The sequence below is a fragment of the Ochotona princeps genome, chromosome 8 (assembly GCF_030435755.1).
Source record: "Ochotona princeps isolate mOchPri1 chromosome 8, mOchPri1.hap1, whole genome shotgun sequence".
NCBI lineage: Eukaryota > Metazoa > Chordata > Mammalia > Lagomorpha > Ochotonidae > Ochotona > Ochotona princeps.
The window spans coordinates 45,948,978-45,966,472 of record NC_080839.1 but is presented as its reverse complement, the minus strand read 5'-3'; the positions used below and the strand labels follow the sequence as shown (position 1 = coordinate 45,966,472).

General features: G+C 43.5%; 1 protein-coding gene across 3 annotated transcripts in view; it reads left to right on the top strand.

The window, feature by feature from the left end:
• EXOC6B (exocyst complex component 6B) overlaps nucleotides 1–16,134 on the top strand; it is a 584,809-nt gene extending 568,675 nt beyond the window's left edge. For all 3 annotated transcript variants that reach the window (XM_058667964.1, XM_058667965.1, XM_004582805.4), the window contains exons 21-22: nucleotides 11,181–11,293; nucleotides 14,530–16,134. In XM_058667964.1, coding sequence (XP_058523947.1) covers nucleotides 11,181–11,293; nucleotides 14,530–14,656 — 240 coding nt within the window. In that variant the 3' untranslated portion in view covers nucleotides 14,657–16,134. The remainder of the gene's footprint in view (nucleotides 1–11,180; nucleotides 11,294–14,529) is intronic.
• Nucleotides 16,135–17,495: the final 1,361 nt, after the last annotated feature.

Genomic DNA, 17,495 nt, shown 5'->3' with positions numbered 1-17,495 from the left:
ATAATTGTTTCAGATCAAAGCATCATTAATGATTGAGTTTGCTTTGACAAGATTATCTGTGGCATTTATCAGTGTGTTCTGTCCCATAACTGTCAACACTTTCCTATTATGCCAGTCTACCAATGAAATACCATGATTTCAAACTATATATATATATATATAGGACTAAATAGAGATGTGTGTACACGTTAGTATGTACATGCTAGAGGGCTTAGCTACATTAAAGCCTTAGGAGAAATTAGCATGTAAAGGACTCAAAACTTGGTATCTAAATACCATTCCTCAATAAAAGGAATCAGGATTCCTTGAAGAAATGATTGAGCTTGGGGCAAGGAAAGATACAAGATGAGCTTGAAGCATTTTATAATGCCACAAAGTAAGGAAGTATTAATAAGGTATATGGCCGGGTCAGAAATGCAAAGGAGAGCCCATCTTAAGGAGTTCTTAAAGACCAAATCTGGACCAGCTGGAATAATGATTGCATTGGATTATAACCCATAAAATAAAATAAATATGTGCAAAGTTATACTGATATAAATAACTAGGTAAATAAATGTATGGAAGAGTAGGAACATTTGTTCTCTTATAGAAGAATTTGAATTAATAAATACAGAGGAGTGAGGGAAACAGAAGATTTCCATGAGTAACTATGTTGTAGGCAGGGTCCACAGCAGACACTAAAAATGGCGGAAGATTTGATGGGAAACAGGATATTTGCAGTCTCAATATCTCCACCAAGAAAGGTATTACTTACAAGGAGAAAAATAACTACCATTACCCACTACCTTAAGTAATCAATAAGGATTAATACTCACCAGTAATAGACATCTACTCACCCCCTGACATAATTCATAATTACTTTTTTTGTATTTTTACAATAAAAGGAAAAATTGCAGAGCCTCAGGCCAGGAACTCTTAGCTTTGGCCCTTTTGGTAATTTGGACTGGCTAGTTCTTTATCTTGGAGGCTTTCCTTAGCATGATAAGCTGTTTTACAAAATTGCTGTTCTCTACCCATCAGATATCAATAGTACCATCATCACCTTGCAAATATTGCTAAATGTTCCCCCAAGGGACAAAGAATCTCCCTGTTTGAGAACTCTTGCTCCAATTGAATCATGAGACAAACTGAGGGATAATATACTAGATAAATGACCCCCAATAAATTCTTTATAAATGTCAAGGTCTTGAAAGATAAAACCCAAGAACTGTAACTGGTTGAAAGAGACTGCAGATGCATGAGGACCACCGCAGTGTGAAGCAGTGGTTGAATCCTGAGACCAGAAGCAAGACATTGGTGGAAGATCTGGTAAAACTGGGATTAAGTTTCAGTTTAGTTAATAGTGATGTACAGTGGTAATTTCCTGGTCCGGCATAAGTATCATGGTGATATAAGATGTGAACATTTAAAAAGCTGAGCAGAGTGTATAGAGAAACCATGTAAAATCTTGTTGCAGCTTTTTTGTAAGTTTAAATTATTTCAAAATGAAGAAAAATGTTTAGGAAAGTAAAATCTACTACTGATATTAATAAAAGGCAGGCAGAACTTTATATTGAAATCCAAAGGCACAAGCATGTTAGGTATGTTCAGTATTTCTGAGATGATTGCCATCATCTTTAAACCATTATCTGATAACCAGAACATATTTCAAGTCCACTAAGACTGTGTGCACCACAATTTAGACTTGCTATTTCAACATTTTTGTAAACGTAAAACCTGGGCCCTGCACGGTAGCCTAGCAGCTAAAGTCCTTGCCTTGCAAGCGCCAGGATCCCATATGGGCATCTAATCCCGGAGACCCCGCTTCCCATCTAGCTCTCTGTTTGTGACCTGGGAAGGCAGTCGAGGACGACCCAAAGCCTTGGGACCCTGCACCTGTGTAGAAGACCCAGAAGAGGCTCTGGACTCCTGATTTTGGATCGGCACAGCTCTGGCTGTTGTAGCCACTTGGGAAGTGAATCAATGGGCGGAAGATCTTCCTCTGTCTCTCCTCCTTTCCGTGTATCTAAGTTTCCAATAAAAATAAATCTTACAAAAAAGAAATCCAGGTTCAATTTAATGAAACTTAACAAATACAAATAAGAGGAACATATTACAGACATATAATATGATTGTATAAATTCTGTCAGAAGTCATCACATGCAGCACCAAAAATAATAGCAGTAAGACCTCATCAAAAGTCAAGTTCAAGGGAAACTAACTACTAGGAATGGGGAAAACGAGGATATAGACCAGTTAGTTTTCCTTTGATGAACTATACTTGGGACTGTGCTAGCAAGTTGTATGACCTGCTCAGGCTCACTGACCAAGCCAGACCCTTGGCTATAGAGCTTCCTGTATAGCCCAGGAACAGAGGACCCATGTGTGCACCTGTTTCCTCTCATAAGGCTGATACGTGACTAGAACTTCTATTCTAAATTATTTTTGTTCACATAAATCACTTAATTCTATCCCATGCACACAGACATCCCTCAATTCTCAGTTGAAGTCACAAACTAATCCTAAAACATGGGTTGAATGGAATATAGAAGCTGCAGAAAGCCACAAAACAGGTTTCTGCAGTACCCAGATGCACCGACACCAAATCATGTTGCAAAGAGGCTATTCCATTGTAATGTTGACAACAAGGAAAAATTTTTGTTGTGGTACTAGTGCTTGAGTTATCTTCTGTTTTATAACAAGTAATAGTGGTTTTCCATTCACTAAACTGATATAAACTTTTCTAAATTGTCTTACAACCAAAACAGGAGTCAATATAAAAAAAATATTAATTTAATACACATAACATGAAAGTGTGGTAAAATTTGTAAAGGGGATGCGCAAATAATGAAGTTGAGGAAATAGTGATCTTTGTACAGTCTGCCAACTCTGTACCTTTCTTCTGCATCCACTCTTACAGATCATTTCAAAAACTAAGATGATTTGGAGTACAGATACACTGTACTACACTCTGTAAAACAAACAGGAGAAAACACACTTACATATGTTTTATCTTTACAAATAGAAACACAGGAAAGAGAAATCAATGGTGGTTGGTTACACATAAAACATAAGAGGAATTTGGGCAAAAGAAATATAACAAAGGAGTGACACTTCTCAGGTTAATCTTTTTTTCTTTTTAAAAAGTATTTTATTGTTATTTTATGATACAGTTCCATAGCCTCCTGAGATTTCCCTTATCCCCTCCCCCAACCCCCCGAGTTCCCCTATATCATTACTCAAGTATAGTTTTTCATACAAAGTCATATGTTTGTGCCCTATAGCCACTTTAAGGTGTATAGCAGCCGGTTCTATGTACAAACAAAAATTGAAGTGTCAATGAAGTAGTCATAGGATGTGGTTAAGAACTTGCATTGTTTTAACGTATTGATTACTCAATACCGCGTCAATTAATTCCATCATGTTGTAAATTGTTGTTGATGTTGTGCTGGGCCTTCTAATTGATCGGGGTGATATTCTGCCAGCTACCTTCAGACCAGAGATGGTCTCCCCAAGAAACTGTTGCACTTATCTGGACAATAAGATGCTGGACTCTATGCTTGGTATATGTTTGCAATGAAAGAATCTTGACTTAATTTGAACTGTAATACTGCAACAAGTTGGCACGGGGAGGGGTTGGGGGAATCCCAGAGCCTATGTAACTGTGTCACATAATGCAACGTAATTAATAATAATAATAAAAAAAAGTCATATGTTCATCATTGCAGGCATGGACAATGGCAGAGAGTCCAGCATCCTATTGTCAAGATATAGTAAACAGTTTCATTTAAGTCCATCTTTGTCTGGAAATAGAGATGCATACTACATTGTAACCTCACATCTGGATATGTTAGTCTCCATTTCACAGTTAGTGTACTTCCCCTTAAATGAAAAGTCACAGTACAAAATCAACAATAGGAATAAAAATAGAAATTTACAATGCCATAAAGTTGAATAACATGACCAGATATGACAGTCTCCATTACACAGCTATTATACATCCCCTTAAATGAAAAACCACAAACAATGTCAACAAAAGGAAGGAAAAAGAAATTAACCACACTATGAAGTCAAATGTCGCTGAAAAAATGAAAAAAATCAAGAACCTTCTTGAAGAAAATGATGCTACTGTATGATCTATGAGTCAGTGAAGAATTTAATCAGAAGAAAGTGTTTTAAAGAGGTGAAACTAACAAAAATAAATCAAAATCCATGACATATAGTTTCCGCTGATTTTTGTTGGTGAAATATGTCTCTTCTAGACAACAAATAGATGGGTTTTGTTTTTAAATCCAGTCTACTAATCTGTGACGTTTGAGCTTAAGCCGATTACTTTCAGGGTTAATATGAATGGGTGGTAATTTGGTCCTGTCATTTTAGGAATGGCTTGTTCATTGATTTAGTCTTCTGTTGTCATTTTACTGGGATGTGCTTCACATTTACCTTTGGTTTTGGTGGGTGCTATTCCTCTTCTCTGTCAAGAGACCATCTTGAAGTATCATGTGTAGGGCAGGTTTGGAAGAGGCAAATTCTTGTAACTTTTCTTTACTGTGAAAGAATTTTATTTCATTTTCAAAGACAAAAGAAAGCTTTGCTGGTTACGTTATCCTGGACCAACAATTTTTTTCTTTTAGAATCTGGAATATGTCATTCCATTCTCTTCTGGCCTGTAGAGTTTCCTGTGAGAGGTCTCCTGTGAGTTTAATTGGTATTTCTTTATATGTCAGTTGATTTTTTTCATGCGCACATTTAAGGATCTTTTCCTTATGTTCGATTGAAGAGAGCTTGATGATCATGTGTCATGGTGATGATTGCTTTTGGTCAAGCCTGTTGGGAGTTCTGTGCCCCTCCTGGATCTTGTTTCCCAATTCTTTCTCTAGATTAGGGAAATTTTCTCTTATTACTTCATTAAATACCTTTATAAACCCAGTTTCTCTTTCTGCACCTTCTGGGACACCCATAACTCTTATATTTGGTCTTTTGATAGTGTCTTTCAATTCTTGAATACTTTTTTTGACCTGATCCAGCTCTGCTTCCAGCTTTTTGTTTGCTTCCCCCTGGTGACAGGAAATATCTTCTAATTTTGAGATTCTTTCTTCTGCCTCCTTCATTCTATTTTGGAGACTTTCCACTGTATTTTTAATTTGCTCAGCTGTGTTCTTAATTTCTGATATATCAGCCTTGATGTGCTTTGTTGCTGCTATTGCTTGTGTAAAATGCTCCTTAAATTCTTTGAACTCTTGTATGTGCTTCTCATTGTTGATAAGAAGCTTTATAATGAGTTTTCTGAATGCTGTATCCCCCATTTTCTCAATGTCTTCCTCAGTAAACTCTGAGGTTGGCATAGGGTTTTGCTCCTTTGCAGGGGAGTCTTCAGTAAGATTCATTTTGCCTTTGTGTCTTCTTTTGCTCTTGATCATTGTACTTCAGGTTGTCATATTCTTCTCCTTGGGGCAGTTTTCTAAGCTGTGCCACCCACAGGTCTACAGTTCGATTTTGGTACACGGCTCTTTACTTGCAGCCAATTGTGCCACTCCCTCCAGCGAGTTCCAGGGCTGGGTTCTTGTGTTAGATTTCCACTATGGTTGCACCACTCTCCACCTCCTGTGACACTGTGCTGAGGTTGCACCGTTGTCTGTACAACCTTTTTTCCACTTCCGGTTGGAGCAGATGCCAGGATTAGGGAGACACCAGGTTGCCTATATAGCTGGATTGTTGATGGTGCTAATCTTGCCTGAACTTGTTGGACGTTAGGTCTGGGTGCCACACGGACCTATTTTTACCTGTATGATGCCATAGTTGGTATTATTTTCCTGTGGGACCAGTGCAATTCACTGAACTCAGTGAATTCTAGTGAGCTCAGCACATGCGCAGTTCACTGTTGTCCTCTGCAGTCCTAAAGCTATTGCCGCAGTGTACAAAATGGTGCCTGACGTGCCTCTACTAAAGTTCTTGATCTGCTGTCCGTTAGGTCTGAGGGCTACCCAGTCCTGTCTTGGGTGGAACCTGTAGAATATTCCATTGGTGCAGTTCACTGAGTCAGAAATGAGTTCACTCCCAGCTCAGCACATGCTCAGTCTTCTCCCTTGCCTTTGCCACCTTAGGCAAAATGGTGCCCAATTTGGCTCTAGGGGGCTAACTTAGTTGTGACTGCTCTGTCTCTGCTCCTGGTCAAATGAAACAGACCAGCAGGATGGACAGTTTTTTGTCTGGGTTCACCTCCTAAGTTCCCAGTGAAAGTCCCTTCCCACCTGGTTGCTATTGGAGTTCTGGCTGCTGGTGGAGTTCAGATCACCATTAGCTGAATTCGCGGGATTATCAGCCGCTGCAACACCACACCATTGTTTTTGTTGCTTTTCTGTGTCTGTCAGTCTCCAGGTACCCCTCTACTGTTGTTCTGTCCTCTCCTATTTCCTGGAATGTGTCCTGTCAGCTTCATCCTGATTAAATGTTTCTCCGTCCGTTTGAACATGTCCTTACCCTATTCCGCCATCTTGATTCTCCTCAGGTTAATCTTTTTTGTACAGTTTTAACTTTTACAACCATATTAATGTCCTATATAATCAAAAATTAAATTAACGAAGATGAGAGAAAAGAACCTAGGACTAAGGGCAAATGTCAGGGGCAGGGGGCAGAAACCAATTGCATTTAGCTGAATAACTACATAACTACACTGAAGTGGAAAAAATAACGAATCCAAGTGACTTGTCAACACAGTATTTCTAAACAGTCTGGTTGAGAGGGAGAATTACAAACAAATCTTTAACTCTTTTTTTAGTAACCTTGCCTTTTGTGTTTTAGTGATATACACAGACAATTTTGAAACCATTTTAAATGTATTATAGGGTTCAGGAATTTGATTATAACGTTGAGAGCCAAGGTTCTCACTGGGGAAGGCAAAAAAGAACCCTGTGAGTATGAATTAGAATTGTGGGTACTGGTGTGGACTCGTGATGTCTGAAATATGCATGTGCATATCATTCGAAAGTTATTCCCAGCTCCATCTGCCAAAAGGGCTCAGCCCACTAAAGACTTCTTCCTGGTAGCCGTCAATGTAGACGCTCCAGCAGCAGTGAGCACACATCACCCTCAAATCTTCATCTCCAGGAACTTTCCTAGTGAAAGAAACATCTGAAGAGTTGGGGCAGAGTAGCTACAAGTCAAGTTCCCCATATCTTATTATACCAGAAAGTAGGTAGTGCTCAAAAAATTGATGGTGATAGGTTACAATGACACAGTTCCAGCCTGAAGGGGTTCTCACTTCTGAGTGGAACAACTCAAGTGCCAAAACAGTAAGCCTAGTGATAAGTATAAGCCACTGACAAATGGGAACCCATGAATCCATGACAATAACAAATTGACGGATATATTAATTGCAGAAACAGGAAGAGTATTTACCTACAGTAGACTGTATAATAACTGATAACTAGAGGAAGGGATGATGGTAAAATGTTATCAGTTGGCAACCATCCTAAGAAAAGTAGGATGAAACAAGCATCCCCATTGGTTAAGCTACCAGCTGCAACTCCAGTATCCCGTATTGGAGTGCTGGTTTGATTCCTGGCTGCCCTGTGTCTATCCAGCTCCTTGCTAATGGTGCTGAGAACCCAGTGCAAGATAGGCCAAGTACTTGGACCCCCATCATCCACATGGGGAACCCAGATGATGTTCCAGACTTCTGGCTTGTGGCCATTTCAGAAGTAAACTAGATTGGTAGGAGATTTTTCTGTCTCCCTCTCACACTATTCCTTTCAAATAAATAAATAAATATTTTTCAAATGTGAAAATATATGTGGATGTGAAACATAAGAGGGAGGGATTTAATCAAGAACAATATATTTGCTCCCCAGTGGCTTAATGGTTACAAAGGAAGATATAGTAGCTAAACCACAGGAAAATCAGAAAACCCAACCAAGTATTCAAAATTGATTTCACCAGTGAGGGATAAATAAATATTGTGTGTCTCTAGATCAGATAGCATAGTATTTTTTTTTAGGAATGCATGCATGTCTTAAACCATATAAGAAAGCTTCAGACAGGAGTTGCTGTGCTCAGTGGATTAAGCTGCTGCCTGTAGTGCTGGCATCCCCATATAGTCACAGGTTTTAGTCCCAGCTGCTCCACTTCCAATTGAGCACCTTACTAATGCACCTGGAAAAGCAGAAGAAGATGCCCATGTTCTTGGGCTCCTACACCCCTGTGGAATACCCAGAAAACCATGCTCCTGGCTTTGAGCTGGCAGACCCCCAGCTTTTGTGACCCTTTGGGAAGTGAACCAGTAGATGAAAGATCTTTTTCTTAGTCTCTCCTTCTCTTACTCTCTGTAACTGTACCTTTCAAATAAATAAATGAAATATTTATTTATAGAAAGCAAGCAAAAAAAAAAAGAGAAAACCAAATTTGGGAGGGAGAAGGCAGACCATCTGAGATGTTCAATAATGTCAATGTCATGTAAGAAAAAGAAAGGCTGTGGATAAAATTCATGGTAAAGGAGGTTAAATAGACAAGACAACCAAATGCAATACCTAATCCTAAACTGCATCGGATAGGGACACAATAACAAACAGGCTGCAAAGAGCATCACGTGGGTTGATTTATAAAATTGGAATATATATAACAATATCAAACTGCAATTGAAATTTGTAATGTCATTATTCAAAATCATATCCATGATTCTTAGAAACACTGAAGTGTTTGGGGATGAAGAGCTATGAAATATGAGTTTACTCTCAGGTAGCTCAGAAAAGAAATAGCATGTGTCTGAATGAGAGAGGGAGGGACAATGGAATACATACACATGATGGAGCTTATGAGCTATGGATAGTTCTGATACAAAGAATACTGTGTGTGTCCTTTATACTGCGCTTATTCTTGCAACTTTTTGGTAGGTCTGAAATTACTTCCAAATGAAAGGTTAAAAGATAAAGCATTATCAGTCATGACCAGTGATGACCTTGGGAGAGCATCTATGAAGATTTAACAAGTTTTTTGTGTGTGGAGAATCAGACCAGGAGAACTGACCCAGTCTGGAAAATCAGTCTGAAAATCAAAGTATCATACTGATAAATTGGCCTGCTGGGTTTTCTTGGTCCCTTATTCTCACACTGTTCTGTGGAATCCAATAAAACTTCCCTGCAGTTAAGCTTAGTTAAGTTCCCCTCCACCCCATGTCCCTCTCTCTCTCTCAGAGGAGGCCATGAGATCTGGCTTTAGGCCACCCTGAAAGACTATAGAAAGTAATGCAGACCCAGAATTGTTGTACAATTGTGGAAAGTTGTACAGCTTCCTAGAATAAAATAAATTAGGTAACTTGTCATTCCACCTGACTCAGCACTCGCCACTGTAACTCTCTGAAGAATGAACCAGTGGCTGGAAGATCTCTCTCCCTGCCTCCCTTCTCCTACATAACTCTACCTAAAATAAATTTTAAAGGAAAAGGAGAATTCTCTGGACTTTGAATTGGTAGAAGAAATGATGGACACTATCTCACTCACCAACTAAAATGGACAATGAGCTAAATGAGGCCTGAGACAGCCCCTTGGAGCTTGCTGGCCCAGACCAACCAGCCTTTCCAATAATCGCTTTCCTCCTCCTGTCATCTTGAACATCCTTTTCTTGGCTGAGGTGTAGAAACCTTTCTCAGCTTTAGGTTTGGGACTTTTGCTTACTTCTCTCCAGCTTACAGAGTTACCTACAATTGGGTTCTTTAAAAACATAAAGATTTATTGTTATTGTAAAGGCAAATTTACAGGAAAAAGGACAGACAGAAAGCTCTTCCATCCACTTATTCACTCCCCAAATGGTCACAACGGCCGGAGCTGAACCAATCCAAAGCCAGGAGCTAGAAGCTTCTGGGCCTCCTATACAGATGCAGGGTCCCAAGACTTTGAGCCATCCTTTGTTACTTTTCCAGGCCACAAGCAGGGAGCTGGATGGGAAGTGGAACAGTCAGGACACAAACTGACACCCATATGGGATCTTGGCACGTGCAAGGCAGGGATTTAGCCACTAGGCTATCACAGCAGGCCCCTTACCGTTAGATTCTAAGAGAATGGATGGAACTGGAGGCTTGGCCAAGTGGGGTGAGGTCCACACTGCCTGTTTTCCCAGCTGTATAGTGAAGACAGACAGGGGAGGAAGGTGTTCTACAGAGAGGTGGTTCTCTTCTTGTCTCCGCATCTAGTATCTCTTGGGAAGGGAGAAGCAGGGATATGTGTTGAGTTAGGAATTACAGGAATAAGAGGGCTCTCCTTCCATGTTGAGATATGAGGCTGGGACTGTGCCTCCCCTAAAAGCTTCTAGAGGAAAAGGGAGGGTTTATTAACCCTCTTTTTATGTGAGGTGGTTTACTCAGTATAGTTTTGAAATATTTGCAAGAATGATGCCTGAAACTAAAATTGGCTGGATGGGGAGACCCTGACCAAACATAATTTGGTTTCTCCATGTCAAAATCTCCAGAACTCAGCCTTGCTCAGTGCATCCAGTCTCTGTAACACTCATACTCTCTATTGTAAACTATATCCTCAATTAAGAACTGAATCTTTTTCTCAGTCCTGACTTAACATGGGCTTAGGTTCCATCTCTTCACACTGTGTCCACATAGTTGCAATGTGTATTGCCATGTATAAATGCTACAAGATTCATTATGCCTTTTCTAAACCTTTCTCTGTGCCTTTGTATCCTAATTATATCTAGGCATGTGTCTGCATGTCTGTGTTAACTTAGTAACTGGGACAAAGTCAATACAGTAAGCCATGAAACTGTACATGAACTCTGACCTTTTAACCTCAAAGTTCATCCAGTTATATGTGTGACTGTGGACTATGTCCACCTTTATTCACTGTTGACTAGTTAACTTCTAGAATGGTGGTTGGCACATGAAAGGCATTTGATGAGTACTTATTGTGATTATTACAATAGTCTTGTGCTCTGATTCAGTCCAGCATTTGTTCCTTTGCAGGCTTGGCCCCTGCCAGAATCAGCGCTGTTGCTATACTTATGGCAGATATGACTCCTAATACTGATCGATTTATATTCTTAGCTGCAATATAATCTGTAGCCATTCTTTCACTGCTTTTTTAATTTTTATTTCTGTTTTTCCAATCAGTTAGCTGGTTGTGAAGGATGATGGGGTTTCTGGGATCCTGGTACGCCTCCTGTCTGTCTGATTAATCCCTGTGTGGGGTTTGGATGTTTTACAGCTTCTGGATCTGTTCATCCAGTGGGATTGGTCAACCTATCTTGCAGACTATGGTCAACCCAACTGCAAATACCTCCGGGTAAACCCAGTGACCGCTCTAACACTGCTTGAGAAGTGAGTACTTAGTCCAGTGGTCTGTGTTACAGTGGGGTGGGGGCGGTAAGAATGAGGGCTGAAAGGGTTAGTATGAAAGATAATCTTCCCATGAATGACATCCTTGCCTTAGTTGCTAACAGTGGTCTCAGCCATTTGCCTTGGCAGGCCAGTCTTTCTCTTATGGCTGAATTCCTGAGCCCAACAAGCAGCTATCAGACAGAACTGGACTTTGATATTGCCTATAGTGTAATGGGGTAAAGTGTTTTTAGCCATGTATGACTAGAGAAGAAAGAAAGATGGCCTAGTTTGGGGCTCCAACAAGTCTGATGACCAGTGAGTGTGACCCCAGTCATCTGAGCTGTGATGATGGATAGAGAAGCCCCATGGAATAGATGGATTCTCTTATTCCCAGCAGACAAACCCCAGGAATTAGTGCAATTTTCAGCTACCTCCAACTCCCACCCCTGCCAGCCTAAACTTCCCTGGGGTAACTGCCCCAAGAAGGTGTCTGAGCCTCACCATCACTAGCCAGCCAAGTCTGCCCTACTGCAGAGCAGTTGGCCCCTCCACAGCAGAGGTGCTGCCTTTGAGTTGGGCAGCTCCAGAACATTGCAGGACTAACCACATGTCACTCAGAAGCTGGGGTCTGCCATAGACTGCAGCCTGGCAATTGCTAACCTAGTTGAGAGCTGGCAGGCCAGAGACCCAGACCTATTCAAAATGGCAGCTTATTCCTGCAGTCAGAACAGCAGGTCAGGGATGCTGTGTATTCAGGCACAGTAGAAAGTCTGTGTATAAGATGAGGAATCACATATGACTCAGGTCCTAGAGCATGAGAGGTCAGAGAAGCCGGGCAAAGGATAAGCCAGGTTGTATGTTTCCTTCTGTGGAATATGACAAGAGAAAGGGAAGACGCGGAGGGCAGGTAACAGTCTGTTGCAGGGGCATGTGTTTAGAACTGAGAGACAGAACACTCAACAGTTTTCTCCTGACCATGTCAGGGATTGATGTAACCATTTTAACTTTGTTTCCCATGGTTCTCTCTCCCAATGACCTTCCTCCCTAGGATATCTAGAGAGTAAGTATATATTCACTTGGGCTCTTTCCTTCATTTTGAGGCAAGTCCTGCTGGTTTCCTCATTGACACTAATGACTATACTAAATGCCTACCCTGTGAGTTGTCCCCACCCTGACAATACTAATCTACTAAACCAGCCTGGGCCAACTGGCTGGCCGCCTCCTCTAGCCTGGATCCTCAGGGGGACCCTTGGCTGACCAGTTCCTTTGGGGCTGGGAGTGGCAGCAGGGATTTTTCCCCCGTTGGTGTCAGGTGAAAGGTGACTCCTCACTTTCCTACTGCACTCAGGAAGTCATGCAAGTCCAGGGCCTGAAATGCAGTCCTGACAGAAGGGGGCTCCTCAGCAGGTCCCTCTAGGTCCTGGTGGTAAGACTCCATAGCTTTAAGAACTGGAACCTGTGCCTCCCGGGAAGGGTTCTTCAGTTAAATCAAAGTCTGATCCCAGAGTTCTCAGAACCCAGCTGAAATGGGATGAAAGGATGACCTCTGAATTGTTGCTTCAATGGTTGTGTGTACTGTGTATATATCCAAAGTTACTCTGGATCAGTAACTCTCAGCAGCCCTTCACTGCTCTGTCCGTGAGACTCTGGATCCAGGAGGAATGGGCTCCACCAATTCCTGTGGATCAAAAATAGGCTAAGATAATCAGCCTCTCTGCTACTCTAGAGGCCTCTCGGGTTACAAAACTTGCTGCTTAGTTCTAGCAATCACCTAGGGTTTAAAAGCTGCCTTCCAAGCACAGTCAGGCAAAGTCCCCTCACAGCCCTAGCTCCCTAAAGTCCACATCTTCCAGCCTCATAGGAACCAATCCCTTTACCTGATCCAATCCTGCTTCCCCACAACCAGCTGTACCACAAGAGCTTGACGATGTGTCCTTTTTAACCAGGCCCTTGCGGGGAACATGGAGAGACCCAAAGACCTTCTGAAGACATTTGGGGAAGAAAGATGAGTCCCCCCTGTGTCCCTGAGAGGAGGCCAAAGCTGGGGTAGATCAGGATCCCTGGCCTATAAAATGGAATGGGAGATGGGAGAGACACTCTTCTGGTTTTAGAGTGTCCCTGGATGTAAACCAGCCTATTCCCATCGCCAGGCGTTCACAGCCAGGAAGCCCAAACATCTAGGGCTCTGAGACTGCCCTCTCTTTCCCGTTCTGCCGCGTGTGTGGGCTGCTTCGGACAGTCACGCAGTCAGTGGTTACATAAGGCTGTTAAACTCCTATCCTGTGAATATAGGAAGAATTCATTTTCATTCGTTTCTTTTCCTTTTTGTCTGTTTTGGATTGTGGCTTTAGAGTGATCCTCCACAGAGGGAAGGAAATCCTCCCTGATACTCGAACACCAGGCCAGGTACACACACACACACACACACACACACACACAACTCCCTTGTGTGAAAGCGGCCAGATGCAGTAGCCCTCAGGGCTGAGACTACCCCGGGGCTTTCTTCCTTGTCAAGCCCTCACTGCTCCTTGCCCCACGTGTGGGTTGCTGTACCTCAGAACATTCCATGTTCTGAATTTGCCTGTTGGGTAAACCCAGCTGAAGGTCCCTGGGCTTAGAGCAGGAAGGAATGTCCCTGTTCCCTTGTAACTGTCACTGTCAGCCTCACCCCAGAGGGTGCCCTTGGGGGATATGTATTTTCTTCTCAAGTGTACTATATTTAAGTGCCCTTGTGGGATAGCTGGCCTTTTGACTTGCTGGTCTCTAATCTAGCCCTCAGCAAAGGGCCTCCTGCAGGAATAAACAAAGATCCAGGATTGGCCGGAGGCCCCTGGGGAGTGTATAGGGTAATTTATGTCCTGGGGCCAGGTCCCTTTCTTACCTTCTTCTCTCCTGCCTTGGTGCTGGCCCAGCTCCCAGGGTGGTGAAGGCAGCCTGCCCCTCCCCCAGGGAGTCTGAATTCTCTCAGACTCCAGTCGTGGCCTAGGAGTCTACGTGTTGAGGAGTCGGCCCTTCCAAATTGGCTTGGGACTACTTCCCAAGGGTGACAGAGGCTGGGCAGAGCCTGGGACTCAGAAGGACAGCTGCTTCCTGAGCAGTAGGTCCACAGGAACCCGTTAGCACAATACCCCAGGTTCTATCTGGGTAGTGGTTAAAACACATCGTTGCCATCCTCCCTCCTGCACCTTCTCCTACGCTGCCTTCTCCAACACTTTGCCTTTTCTTTCCCTATTTAGGATGAAGGATACCAGTCGCAAGAACAACATGTTTGCACAGTTTCGAAAAAATGAGCGTGACAAGCAGAAACTGATCGACACCGTGGCCAAGCAGCTCCGAGGACTCATTAGCAGCCACCACTCGTGAAGGCCGGCCTGGAGCCTGCCCGGGCCGCTTGCTGCAGCCCCACAGTCTGGGCTTCAGCCTGGCTGACCTGCATTTGTGCATTCTTCCTCAAAGAGAGCATATGTATTTTTTTATTAACTCCTGTACAGTATTCACATAACCTTTCCCTATAGTAAGAGGCACAAGAATAAGCAAGTACGTGAGACATGTGCTAGACTGGGACTCAGGGGAAATTATTACTGTGCTCTCTGTATTATTATTCTGGAGATGGGGCAGGGTCATTAATCCCTGGGTGCTGAACTGCCTGTTACCCGTAATGCTTAGATCTGGGCTCAGGAACTATGCAAACTGGGTGCTTGGCACTGAGAGGTAAAGTCAGTAAGCCAAGGAGAGGAAAGTGTGTCCTGTTCACCTGTGGGCACCCCGTGTACCACACAGATAAAGCTGCTGCTGCCTGACTCCACAACGGGCCTCACAGATTACTGTGTCACACACTGAAGGCCAGCACACCGTGCTAGAGGTTCATCTCCCAAGTCTGCTGACTTCCCTGGGCCAGGGAGCGAGCACAGCTTGTAGCCAGAACACAGCTTCACTCCACTAGGCCAGAGGATCCACTACCACCCGGGGAGGGCAGTTTTAGTAGATCTGTCTCAAGGCTGTTATTCTTCTGGGTGAAGTTGAATGGGCCAGCATCAGGGGTGAGTTTCATGGTTACTGGAATGCTGGGCCTCAGCCCTGGGAGTTTTCCTATATCTTGAAAGCCAATTTGAATGGAATCAGAGCCCCAGTCTCCTTTCCCATTCATCTCATCCCTGTCTTTCACAGCCAGAGTGCAGGGCCCAGGGCAGAGCTCAGCAGTGGGACCTGCATGTGTGCACTGAGAGCCCCAGACTTGACCTCCTGCAGCCACTGAGAGAAGTGCCACTGAGCAGGGTCAGCTCTCAGGGGCCTGCAAATACTCCTCCTTTATCTTCAGATGAAACCTGAGGATTACTTGAGATTGTTCCTCTGTGCTTTAAATCCAGTTTTCTGGTCACTGTCTTTCAAAAATCTGTCATCAGCAATGCACTGTGGTGACAGCTATGGTCAGACTAGATACTTCTAGAGCCAGAGCCACTGTCACCATGAAGTAACAGGCCAAACCATGGCTCTTGGCTTTTTGCCTCTAATGCAGCTGACCCCTGCCTAGTTATGTTACATAGGAAGCTCGTCTTGCTCAAGCCCAAGGCTTTTGTCCTCTTTTGAGCCCCTCCTGGCTATCTTTTGGCCTATCCTGAGAAAGATTGCCTTTAAATACGTCCCCTAGAAACTGGGGCCTGAACCAGCTTAGCTTAGGAGCTGTGTCCATTGTTCCAAACATTGTTCTAAGACTTAATATAAGTAAGAATTTTGCATTGAGGCCAATCAGCAGAACCTGCACTTTATGACACTCCAGAACGATGGTACCAATGGCTGTTGGCAAGAGTATAATTGTGCATCAACAAACAATGACAAATAAGTCACACAGGCATTTCTAGGTTGGATTGTCTGGAGGAGAGACTCACCGCACAGCTTTCTCAGCTTTTCTCAGCTACTGAGTTGCTTCTAGAGAGAGCCGTATTTCCTTTTTCATTGCTCACTCCTCACCCTCACCACATCATCTCACAGTTTAGAAACCCTGGGCAAGAGGTCGTGCACACGTTGGTGGATCCTTCCTCCAAGATGGAGAGAGCAGGCACTTGCGGAGGCTCCCCCAGAAGTTCTGGCATTTGACCAGGGTTTTATGGATGAAGGTAAAGGATAACACTGTTTCCCAGAACTTGACAAACTGAGGGAGAGTAGGAGCCCATAGAAAGGAAACCCAGGACAGCATCTACAAGTACTGGGCTTGCTGAGCAGAACGAGCCAGAGGATGGGAACGTGAAGATCTGGTCCTAGAGATGGGCCTGGACACCCTCATTCCTCATTCCTCATACTCAGTTTGCAGCAGGATCCCTGCTTCGAGGAGTTCTGGGAGTCTGAAGTGCAATGGAGAGCAACTGGAACAGGTAGCAGTGCTTTCACTTTGAAGGGATCACCGTTACTGGTCTGATTGCAAGCCGAGAAAAAGGCGAAGAGGGTGGAGCCTGAGGAGTGACTTTGCCCCTGCAGCATGGGATGCCCCTAAAGGGAAAGCTTGTGCCAGCTCACATCTCACATGGCTGGCCCTGGATGTGTCTCCGCTCCCCTCTCAGCCTGTCTCCACTCCTCCTTAACAAAAGGCAATGCAGCACTCCCGAGTTGGACATGGAGATGGACTCTGAGTGGGTCCCGGAAGGGCAAAACCAGGAGCAGCAACATCACAGCTGCTTAAAGTGGTGAAGTGGGATGATTATTTGATCTGATTTTCACTCTGTCTGTAGATGTAGAGTTGGACCATCCCTGGAGAGGACCTGTGCAAAACATGTGTGCCTGACAGCCCCCCTGCTCCTCAGCTCTGGCCACATGTGCCTACAGATATTAACATGCCTTGGAGGGCCTCGGCAAAAGGGCAAATGCAGACTCGTATGCCCCATCTGCCCTCTGGTCACTGTGAACTTTTGGTCAAGATCTTGGAGAAGCCAAGTCCACGTTCTGGAGGGACAGGCTAGTGGAACTGTGACCCTACATGTCTGCAGAACTGTAATGATGATGGGAGAACCAGGCTGTATGTGAAGCTATTGCAGGTGGGAGAAGTGGGGCCTGGAAATTAGAACCAGCTGAGAAGCCCTGTTGACAAAAGGAGTGTCCGTTTTCCAGGGTATGCGTGCTGTGTTTTCATTGCGTACCAAGGCTTGTGGTCTCAGCTTCATTGCACAGTGACAGGTGACCCTTTATCCTGCAAGCTTGGTGTTGACCGTGA